At 26.9% G+C, this 13,097-nt stretch overlaps 1 protein-coding gene across 1 annotated transcript; it reads right to left on the bottom strand.

The window, feature by feature from the left end:
* Positions 1-3,415: 3,415 nt before the first annotated feature.
* Positions 3,416-5,889, bottom strand: LOC137817341 (uncharacterized). Its single transcript, XM_068620629.2, has 3 exons — positions 5,484-5,889; positions 4,696-4,869; positions 3,416-3,975 (listed from the first exon to the last, which is right to left on the bottom strand). Exons 1-3 carry the CDS (start codon positions 5,814-5,816, stop codon positions 3,751-3,753), a joined length of 732 nt encoding a protein of 243 aa, XP_068476730.1. The 5' UTR covers positions 5,817-5,889; the 3' UTR covers positions 3,416-3,750.
* Between the last annotated feature and the right edge of the window lie 7,208 nt (positions 5,890-13,097).

The following is a 13,097-nucleotide window of genomic DNA, read 5'->3' as shown; positions in this document are numbered from 1 at the left end:
CCTAATAATTTCAAATTTGAATCTTGAATATGCATGTTTGTTTATATTAATTATATTGTGTTTTTTTAAGTAATTCATAGCTTGTGAAACTAAAAATAATAATTTTTAAAAAATTGAATGGATGTGCAATGTTAATTAGTGTAATTTTTTTATACTTAATAAAAAATTAAGTCGTCTTATTTATATATATGAATGTTTGTGTGTGATTAAGATAGTGTATGAACATATTTTATTCTTAATACATTTGATGTTTTTTTATTATTACTTTAAACAGTACTCAAAAGAGATTTGTTATGAAGATAGTATATATTTTGTATTAACCCTGAATTTTAGAACATGTTCAGGTAGTATCTATGAACCCTAACTCCTAAGTAATGATGAGTATAAAGTAGAAAACAGAAGCTAAAATTTTGTGTTCAAGTTAAATATTCCGAAAGGAAAAGAGACTATCAAAAGCAAATCAATAGAAAAATGGAGGTTGCATGCTAGAACATGCCCATAACAAAAATTATTTCAAATATTTTTAGAAACTTGGGTTGTAAAAAAAAGTACACTGATTGATATGGAATAAAGCATTATACTTTCTTAAGGATGAGACAAATCATGGATATTTATCAGAACTTGCATGGAATATATTTAAAACTTTAAAACTAAATTAAATATGACGTTTGGGGGCGTTTTGGGTTGGTGTTGTGAGTGAAATTTGGAGACATAGGAACTCGGTGACCTTCGACAGGAGCGTGGTAGATGCGCTCGAGGTATTTGCACTGGCACATGTAAATGTTTGGTCTTGGATTTTTGCAAAGTCCTGTTGTAATTCCTTTATGTACCCCAACTGGGTTTTGAACCCGGTGGATTGTATGAGGCTGGTTGTTTAATGCTTTCTTGAGTTTGTTTGGTTGTTCCTTATTTAAGTTGAAAGGTGTTCTTTTGTTCGAGGTTGGTAAGGCGCTAGTTCTTTGTGTATAAGGGTTGGACCACCCCTAAAGTGGTTTCCATTTATTTATTTTTTATTGCTGATAAAAAAAATGATTTTCTTAAATTTGTTGTTAACTAATATGGTGAAATTAGATTTTAATCTTACAAGCAAATATATAATTTATATTCTAACTCTTTTATATGTTGCTCGAGGATAATTTTTGTGGTTTAAGTGACTCATTGTTATTACAAGTTCTTCAAATCATTGTAGGAACTTTTTTTTTAGAGTTAACACTAACAAGACCATACTTTCCTGAGTTTATTATTTGAAATAACCTTCACTTAGATAGTTTGACATTAAAGTATTTGCTATGTTAAAGGTAGAAATCATATTTACTATATTCTCATATACAACAGCATAATCAACATAATTTTTTATATCCATAGAACGACAAAATTTTTAATTCAATCTTAAATTACTTTAAAAAGTTTTTTTAATCCAATTAATTATTAAGAATGGTATTATCGATATCCCTTCACACATCTAAATCTATCTAAGTAGGAATTATGTTCAATAAATTCTCGTTATGGTGAATTTTAAGCAAATTTTAAACCTAACTCAACCTTAGAAATTCAATTCATAAAATGAGATCTTCACTCACTTATCTACAATGAAAATTTTAATAGACTCTAAAAATTCTAATAAACTCTAAGTAAACTTTAAACTTAACTCAATCTTACAAATTTAACTCATACGATAAGGTTTACACTTACTTATATATTATGAAATTTCTTATCTTTAATCGATGTGAGATCTCCAACATTAATAATTTAAAAAAAAATACTACATAGAATTAAAATTAGAAACAATATTATGAAAACAAATATATATATATATATTAGCTAAATGGTTTCTGTATAAGTATTTATAAGAAAATTGTATGTAAGAAGATGGAAAAAAGAAAAAAAGATGTTTTTATTCTCTTGTGTGTATATATACATCACTTGTATAGGAAATATATACTAGTGTAGGAGTCTCTCTTCAACTTACAATATTGCATTCAATAATTACATATAATTTGATAATTATTATTTCCTTAATAATATTTGTATAATTTTATCCAGTAGTATTTTTTTGTTGGGTTGAGATTTCTAAAAAGATTTAAATATCATCTAGAAAAAACACACGTAATACTTTCAATATGCACATTGAGTTTGTGATGCAAATCACAAAAATAATACATTTTATTATGAATGACAATGTTGCATTTAGTGTGCAATGTTAATATTTGATATCAAATCAATAGCGGAAAAGAAATGGTTGTTTAAGCATGTTACTTTCTAGATATTGAAATTTCTCTCAAACTGAGTTAGAATCGAATTCACACTGAGTCTGAATTGAGTTTGTGGCATCTCACACAGAGTTATTGTTAAATATGAATTATGAAAAACGTTGTTTCAAATAATGATAACGATGTTCCAATTTATTTAGTCAAATAAATTAAGATTAGTTTTATTTGAATTGAAGTTTTTTTTTTTGGAGGATAGGTGGTGGGTTAATCATAATCCTTGAATCCCATTAAGATTGTTATGAATGTGTTGTGTCTTTGACCACAAAATGCACAAAGCATGTCACGTGGAAGTGATTTTGACCCATGTCTTCACTGTTTCAGCGAAAGTGCATTGTTCAAAAGCTGCAACCTTCAAACGACATTGCTTATGCCTTATGCTGTGTTATGCTTAAACCTTTTTGACTTTTTTAGTCCTTTTCGGAGCATTAACACCCCAACATTTATTTAGATATACCTTCTCTATAAATCTTGTTCCTGTTCTTGCTAAGTATGAGGAAGATCTGGGATCAGGTATTACAATACTGTGTTTAATCCTTCCTAACTTTCTGCAATTAATACTGATAAAAATATTTATCCAAATGGTAACGGATACCAACATGTTTAAATGCATTAAGTTTAAATAATGATTAATAAAGCTAAGCCGTAAGAAAAATTAGATAATACATTTTTAATTATAATGTAAATGTTAATCTCAGTCCAACAGTAATAAACCATCATTATTACGTCATAAATAGACAAAGGTATGTCATTATATGTTTTTATTGCATAAAATCAAACACTTTCTTAAACGTCGAAACACCTTTTATAAATATTCTCTTGATTGAGAGTCGAAGGTAGAGAGCAAGAAGAAAATGGAGTTGGACTAAATCGGAGAAATGAATTGTTCAATCAATAAGAGATTCTCTCAATCTCCTTTATATAAGAACAATTGGCGGACATCTGAACAATTGACATCCACCGTGGATAGTTTAACCGATCGATGATGCATAACGAAGGATGAATAATTGTGAACTTAAAACTACTGCTTAATTGGGGTTGCAGTTGCCATGACAGTGGTTGAACTTGAAAACAAATTGGGAGCGTTTCATTGTTGTTGTGTCCCAAATACACAGTAAGAAAAAAGTGATAGGTACATCCCCCCAGAGTGCAATGCAAGTGATGGTCACTTTCTATTCTCTTTTCAAGCAAGTGCTTCAACAAAAGGGATGTGATGATACATGCTGCAGACTTTAACCACAAGTACAACAACTATTGCCAAAGTTTTCATCCAATAATACATTGCTGCTGAATCCTATAAAAAGTTACAGGGCACTCAAAAACATCACCCTAGATTAAAAGGCTAATAATAAGAATTGCATTGAAGACTCAGAGAACTATATTTACATTACTACTTTGATCTAAACTAAATAAAGTGCACCACAATACTTTGAACATGGAAAACAAACCGAAAAACAACTGAGTTATCAAATATGCAATTATTCTAATAGAATACACCATGGGAGGAACAACTTCCTTGAGACTCCTGACCAAAATTTGCAGCAACTAAGGAATCTAAGATGGTGAACCAATTCTCATCTTCTTCTTCCTCTTCATCTCCACCAGTTTGGCTCCACTGAATTGAAGTGTTCTTGTCAATTTCATCATTCCTTGCAAACCTTCCTCTGATGCGTGGCCTGCTGTCTGCCAATGTTTTCCTGCAAGCATACTGATTCCATGCCAAAAGAAGATAAGTTAACATTTTCACCCTAGTTTTTTCATAACAAAAGAGTATAGGGAAGCACCATTAGAGACATTATAATTTATAACATTACACTATAAATTGATTGTAATATAAAGGGTATATGGTTAATTACACGTTTGATTGATCCTGGTAGTACTCTTAAAGAATAACACAAAATCCATTGGAAGATTTTCATACTTAACAAAATTCTGGACCTGTGGTGAAGCACCAAAACACACCTAAAATCACACTTACTTGTAATGTTTAATGTTTTGTATGGCCACCAGGTGTCTAATAAGCAGAGAGTATGGTGAACAAATTGTCAAATTCTTGTCCTGTTATATAGAAAATGTCTCACTTCTTTTCTGAATCAGGATTTTGTCAAATGGATTATCTTTTAACTTTCTTAACTTCTAATTCAACCTTGGACATGATTTTAATTTTAATCATAGATCATGAAGCCAAACACAGTGTTGTCCACTACATTCGTAGATTTGTGGTCCTTTTGGAATATATAATTTTAGTTGATGCAGTACAGGACTTTATTCACAACAGTAAAACATAGAAAGCTACTAAAAGTTTATGGTTCTTTTGGAATAAACCTTGGTGCATAAAAGTTTAACAGTAAAACATTGAAAACTACTGTAAGTAAATAAATATAATAAAACAGTGATTGTAACTCAAAACATTGAAAACATAGTGAACCTTAATTTTCTTGTTGAAATTCCTCTGGTTCCTTTTGCTTCTGTATCTCTCAATTCTCACCTTCTTCTCCTCTGGGCTATATCTACAGGCTCTGTTCATACCTTCTATGATCATACTACTTTCGCTTGATAACGGACTATCCGAGAGGTGATTATGTTGACCTCCATTAATCCCCTGAACAAAACATTCCATGTCTTTAAAATTATAAAAAAATCATGCATAAACAACCGCATATTACAGCAAATAATCAAGAGGAAGTAAGCATAAGCAAAAAATAAAATAAAAGAATCTCCCAGATTCTCATTAACACCAAATTTTAGTACTAAAATAATCTAACCTCAGTGATCAAATCAATTCAACATAGCTACATACATTAAATCAATTCCTTCCATTCACGGTTATGCTTTGTCTATTCACCAGTCCTTATTACGCAATCAGACTGTTAAACCAGTGTATTGCAAAATTTGACTATTCATAAACGAACTCTACAATAACTTTAAGCTGAAAACAAGGTTTGAACTGAAATAAAAAAGTAAAAGGGTACATCGGGTGACATCAAATTTTGAATTTTTTTAAGTCTGCAAATTTTTTATCGTTTTTTTTTTCTGCAGTAGGTATTTTAATCTACCAGAGTCATTATTTAATTAAACCAGTTTGCACCCAGAACAAGATTCTTCACAAAGTTACGATATTGGTGTTAATTTAACCAGTTTGCACACAAAGATTCTTCACAAAGTGATCTGCACAACATGTGAGTGAGTGCATGAAATGAAGAAGAAAAGGTGTACCTGGAGATCACCGGTACTGCAAACTCTCCTAACTGGAGCATCATGGGAGTCGAGCAATTCGGCGAAGAGAGCAGAAAGAGGGTGGTGGGTGCCATTGTTGTTGTAGTTGAAGGAATTACTGTTGACACTCCTCTGCATAAAGTTGGGAGTGGCCACAGAAGTGGGAGACCCACCATAACTGCTATAGCCACTGCTACAGTTACTACTACTGTTGTTGTTGTTGTTGTAATAGCAGTAACTGGTGTCGAAGTTGTTGAGTTGGGAGAGGGTGTCGAAGTGAGTGAGTTGAGGGAAGAGAGAAGAAGGTGATGCAGTGGTGGAGTGTTCAAACATGGCGGAATGAAGGAGTTGGTAGTGAGAAATGAAGAGAGGGATTGAAGGAAGGAAGATAAATGGTTGAGTGAGTGCAAATGTGTTGCATTTAAACACTTGTGAATTAAGCACAGTGTAACACAGGAAATTATTACACAGTTTAAAATATGTTATTAGTGAAGGTGTGAGTGACGTGGAGGATGACGTAATGATTTGATTGAAGTAGGGAAAGAGGGTCGTTGACCTTCACACTGAGAGGGTGAGAATGAGAATTAGGTAAAACCTATGAATTAAGATTAAAGATGCTTCTTTTGCTTATTACTATTTGTCACACTCAACTTCTTTCATCCATTTAATTTGCCCTACCCTCACAATTACTACATTTTCTTCAAAATTTCTACCAAATAAAACAAAAATTATCTAAATAATCTAAATTTTACATAATTAACATCTACATCGATAAATTGATATGATAAGTCTCATAAAAATAATAATGTAAAATATATTATTTGTTTAACATGAAAGACATAATGTACCGGTCGGAATCGAACGAAACCTAGTTTTAGGTTTCGATACTCGATTCCGATCTACTAAAATATTCAAAATGCATTAAGATCGGGAGAGAATTAACAAGCATAAATGTAAAAAAAAAATAGGTAGTACGTTATTAATCACGATTCAAACATTAATATGGTCCAATAATAATGGACTTATAATAAACATATAAATAATCACAAATTTCAAGTAAAATATATGTCATTATTGCGCATTAATTACATCGAAATCGAGTACTTATTTGAGTGTCAGAGCACCTTTTGCTGGTATCTTCCCTATCGAAAGTCTAAAAAAAAGGAGAGCTTAATTGAAGTGAAAAAGCAAAAATAAAGAAAAGAAAGTAACTCAAACTAGTTTGAGAAATGCAAGAAATGGTGTAAACCCCGATTAAGACAAATGAGTAAATTATTTAATGAAAAAAATCCTCTAAATCTCTTTTGTACGAGAATAGATTATATATTAAAATTATGTATTATCTTAATGGTATGTTAAAATTTATAAAAAAAATAAACAATAGTAAAATGGTAACTGTTTTATACGGACTATAATTTAAAACAATAAATTCTATTTCAATTTATATATTTCATGTCATAAACATAAAAAAAATAAGTATTTACATACTCACAATAGTTTAATTAATACTATAAAAAAAATCATTAAATAATAATTAATTTTAAAGACTAAAATAATTAGTTACTATAATAACTAAATTAAAAACTATCCTATAGACTAAAAAAATTATTGATTTTTAGATTAGTTTCTATTATTGATAAGTAGTTTCTAAGACTGATATCAAAATATTTGGTAGAAAAACCTTAGTAGCTAATTAGATATAAATTTAGAAACTATTTATCAATAATAAAAACTGATTTAGAAACCAATAATTTTTTTAATCTTTAAAATGGTTTATAATTTATTTCTTGTCTATAAAATTATTATTTTTTAATAATTTTTTTGTATTGTAACTTTATAATCTATTTATTTTTTTCAACCCAAAAGGGATTGTTCTACATGTATTTAACAATTTTTTGTTTATTTCCTTGCAAATAGGATATTAATGAGACAAAAAAAAGGACAGAGAATACCCATAACATACGGACAAATCTTAATACAACAGACAAATCTTAATTAGTGTTTCATTTATTCTACTCTTAATTAAACAGATGTAACTTAGTTCAATAATATATACAAATAGTTCCAATTTTTATAATACTTGTATTCATTTCTTATAAATAAAATATACATTTCATTAGGAATAAACAACTTAAAACAATGTCTAGTATATATATATATATATATATATATATATATATATATATATATATATATATTTATATTTGATTGATTAATTAACAAAATTAAAATAAATAACATAATTATCAAATGTAAATTTACCCTTAAGGAGTTAGAGGTTTTAGGGCTCTTTCAATAAACTTAATCAAACATATTATTAGTAGTAGAAACACATATATTTTTTATTTTTATCATTTATATATAGTTATATTTAATATTAACAAAATAAAAAATAGTATTTGCATATTTATATTTATATTTATATTTATATTATTACTATAAATTTAAAGTTCATTTTAATAAACACAATATACATTAGAAGGTACATAAATATTTAATATTTTGAGTGCACCTATTATAATTGTAATAGAAAGATAGTTAACCATTCAAAATTATAACATATATTTATGTATAAAATAATTTACAATATCATAATTTTACAAATTATTCTTTAAGTGGGAAACCGAAATAAAGATTAATATTCACTTTTCCGTCTCCTATCATTTCAAACAAAATAAAGTTTGTGTTAATGAATATACTTATTATTAAATTATAATAATTAAGTAAATTTATATTGCTTAATTAAATAACATAATTTATCTTTTGAAAGAGTCTTTGTAATTATGTCTAAAACACATCATTTAGAATTTATTGAATTTAAAAAATAAAAAATACATATATAATGATAATAAAAATAAAATACAGGATAATTTTTTGAATTTTTAAAAATTAAAAAAATACACATATAATAATAATAAAAATAAAAAACACAGATACATAATTTTTTTATTAACACAATAAAATGTGGGATAAGTATATAATAATATTATTAAAGGAAAACAAACACCTTATAGATAGAAACACATACAAAAAGAACAATGTATGAATATTTTGCTTTGGCACAGTATATCCTATAATAGGTTATACAATTTTACAATCCATTCAGCAATTCATTTGTAACATTTTTTTTTACAAATCTTCTGTTTTTTTGTGCATGAAAATGTTTTTAGGTGGACCAATTATTTATTTATGTTTCTTCACCCTTCCAATAAACCATACTCATTTTTTTAGGTTTAGTGACATTATATCTAAAAGAAATTAATTTTAATTACCATGGCTTCTTTCAATTTATTTAATAATACAAGCAATCTGAAAATAAATGATATAAAAGAAAGATATATAATATAAATTGAGAAAGAGACCTTTTTAAAACCTTAAACAGTATAAAAATAAATATCCAATGATTCTCAATAAATTTGATAGCAAGATAGTACAGAGTCTCACACATGCTCGAAAGAATGATTTTTAACATTTTCTCCCGTGATACTTTGGATTATATATATATATATATATATATATATATATATATATATATTTATATTTATATAATTCCAAAGGTTACAGAAAACTGGTACCTAAGAAGCATTTGACCCCACCACTTGCTGTGATTAATTATTTTTCAACATCTCTTCCATGTGACACTCATGGACACTGGCAAAAGTGCAGCAAAATTTTAACATTTTATGGGTCTGAATGAAAAATAATATATATATATATATAAGATTTTTTTCATACAATTATAGTAATTAATATTTTTTTTCTCGATTACACTTGAAGGAATCTCCATACGTTTTAATTTTATAGATTAAATTTGGAGTTTTGACATGCTTAAAATTATTTGAAATAACTCTGATATTTAAATATTATAAAATGACATATTTTATTATAAATACTACTTTTATACTCATAAATACATACAAAAGTAAAACATTACATGTGAAAAGAGTTTAATTTTTTTTAAAGTAATTTTTTTAATATGTTATCTCTTTTGGAAGTATTATTAATCTGTAAAAAAAATAATATCAAATGAAAATATAATTTAAAAAAATCACTATTAAAAAATCATTAAATTGAAACTAATATTAAAGAAAAAATAATTACTCTAAATTAATACTATTTTAAATATTAAAAAATTATTTATATTAAATTATTTTCTAAATTTATAAAATGGTTTATAAATTGGTATTTAATTTGCTACCAAATACTTAAGATTATAAATTTGATAGTTAAAACTTTAGTAGCTAATTATATACTAACCTAAAAATTAGTTTATAAATTTATAAATTACTTTAGATATCAATAATTTTTTAGTCTTTAAAATAATATGTAATTCAATCAATACCACAATTAATTATTTATTTGTTGTCTTTAAAATTAATTTGTATTTAATGATTTTCTTGTATTGAATCATAAAAAAAATAAAAAAAATTACATTATATTATATGCATTTTGAAATGATTTAAATTTTCTAATCCTATTTTAAGTTAAAAATTTCTATATGTTCTAATCTAATTCTTTAAAATTTTGTTACTCATTTATTTTTAATTTCTTCAATTGTTTCTATAAATAATGATTCTTTTTCTCTAAATACTTGCAACATGAAATAAATTATGAAGTAATGTGATCCTGTATAATATGCTAAAATAATAATAATAATAATAATAATTATTATTATTATTATTATTATTATTATTTTAATTAGTTATCTCAAGAATTTGTAATGTTACCTATCCCACTAAAATCAAGTATAATGTTACTTGTTTAAAAGACATACCTATTATATTTTTTATCATATGGAAATAAAAATTACTTAATTATTTATCATAATCCATGTAGCTTTGTTAATTTTACTTGTGTGTTTTCTACTTATTTTGAAAAAAATTGTTGATGAGTGGAAGGTGACAAAATATGATTCCAGATGAAAATCAATAATTATAACATATAATTAAAAAGACAAATAGTTGTATAATTTACAATGTGATTAGAATAATAATTTTTTTTAATTTACGTGACAATAATCACTTGTATATAAATGTACATTTATTATTAAGAAAATAATAATTATTAAATTATACATAATTATTGTATGTAATATTTTATAATATTGTACGATGTTGTATTTAATTATATGCAATTAATTTAATAATGTTAGGATCTCATGATTAATGATTCCTACCTAATTGAACTGAAATTTGAAGAGAAAGTCTCCCTACACTAATATATATATATATATATATATATATATATATATATATATATAATAATAATAAAAACTTCTTCTTTCTTCTTACCATCTTCTTACCTACAATTCTTTTTAGACATAGTTATTTAGTCAATAAATCTATTTCTTATCTTTACAAAATTTCTAACATTTTAGATTTATATTCAAGTATACAACATAATAGAAGTGAGATTAAATCTAATGTTGACTCATGAATTATAACTTCAATATGCAATAATTACGATCTCTAACGATATGTTTAAGAGTTATTTAAAGGATATCATGAAAATACATATAAACTTTCAATTTTGTAAAGAAAAACACGAGACTTATAGTGCTTTACAAGCTTTAAACAAAACCAAACACAAGTATTTAAAATGACAATGCAATTTATCAATATTGATTAATTAGTTTAGATATTTAGTTAGATTCTTAATCATAGTTAGGCCGAGACAAAGTTACCTAGTTTTAGGTTGTTAGGGAAGATTTAGAATTTGATCATGGAGATTCAAAGTTCAAATTTTCTCCACCCATCATCATTGGGAGATGAACAGCACTATAAATATCTAGTATTTTGGTGCATGTTGTTATCAAAATGAGAAACCCATTTCATAAACTCCTTACCTAAGAAAGTATTTATTTATTATAGTACAACAATTTTCTAACTACATACCGTAAAATATTATCACACTAAACTATTTTGTGGATATATTTTGAAGAGGTATTCATAAACTAAGATTAATTAAGGTAATCCAAAGCGTATTAGGCTAACATTGGAAACTTTCTCCATTATATTTTTGAGGCCCAATAACTTCCAAAGACAAAACTTGGATTAAGATGCTTCTATCTTTTCTCATCAATTTTAAGTCTTGGGGTTCCTTCTGAATAGAGGCACCAACTTGCAGTTCCTTCTGTCACTAATTGATGTCTCATTAAATGCTAAACTGACACATTTCCTATGATTTGCATATGGAAACAGTTGTTTTACAGTAAACTGGAGTGGGAACAGAAATAGTGTTTTACCATACTTCAAAATAAAATAAAATAAATATTTAATATTTGTACCTGTTTACTTTATGACTCATCACTTAACTTTTCAACTGGATCGTTACTCTATATTTAATAATTGAAACGATCTAATCAGTAAATTTTAAATGACGAGTGATTATTTATAAAACAATGAATAACAGTTATATGACTAATCCAAATGATTCATAACTCAAAGAAGAACATCCGAAGTACAATCTATCTTATTCCATACATTTAACTCTTATACTATAGAGAATTTGTTATCTTTATGCTCCTATTAACTTAAGCATAAGAGAGTTATTTTCATGTGAACCTCCCATCTCACATTAGAGATCAGTTGGAACTTAATTTCAAAGAACAACTTAGTTCTCACTGAATTGCACTCCCGAATTTATTTCTAGTAATTTATTTCTAGTAGGAGCACTACAAACATTCTTAGTTTCTCTTTGTATATATTTATAGTTTTTATTTTATTTTTTTATAGTTTTAGTCTCCATTCATTCTTTGTTTTACTTTCTGTCTTTTTAATTATATTTAAAATAAATGTATTAAGGACGTAATGTTCGTATATATCCAGATTTTTTACTTTAATTTAAATAAAAAAGAAATATTATTTCTTATATCTTTCACTTACTTTTTTTTTTTCTTTATCTCTGTTTTTTTATAGTAATTTGCATTTTTTTTTCTTTTGTTTATCTCTGTTTTTTTTATAGTAATTTGCATATGGAAACAGTTGTTTTCTAATAAACTGGAGTGGGAGCAGAAACGGTGATGGAGCAGTGCAGAGGCATTTTTACGAAGGTAGGTCCAATGGAATCGTCGATAATAAAGTAGCATCTATGGTTCTTTGAACAAAAGCATAAAATGATTTGGCACCTAGACTTGAACGAATACAGAAAACAGAGTTGCATGAAGTGAATGTTACCAGAAATAAAATGATTTAGCAAAAGAAATAGGTGAGTGAGTGTGAATGGGTGGGACAATAACCAGACGGATTCGAAACTAGAATTTGGGTGGGTAGTTCGGGAACAATGTTGATCCCAAAGAGCAATCGATTGCATTTGGAGGGTTCCATTCATGTTATGAAACATCTTTGTCACCATTTTTTGGTCCCCACAACACGTTCTGCATCTGCACACAATCTTTTTCCTCTAACTCTCACTTCCGTAGAGCATTCGCAACTTGGATTCACCATTTATTTTCCACACACATTTCCCTCATTTCATATGCTTTTTCTCAAATAAACATGTACTACCACCATAGCATTTCAACTTGCTTTCTCTTGTTCATAGATCTAACTCATTATTCTTACCAAGTCACACATTTCTTCTTTTACTTCTGAAGTTTCCAACATCGTTTATAAT

This window comes from Phaseolus vulgaris, chromosome 5, assembly GCF_051622355.1.
Source record: "Phaseolus vulgaris cultivar YP4 chromosome 5, ASM5162235v1, whole genome shotgun sequence".
Taxonomy (NCBI): domain Eukaryota; kingdom Viridiplantae; phylum Streptophyta; class Magnoliopsida; order Fabales; family Fabaceae; genus Phaseolus; species Phaseolus vulgaris.
The sequence above is the reverse complement of the archived record's forward strand: the minus strand, read 5'-3'. Positions and strand labels throughout refer to the sequence as shown.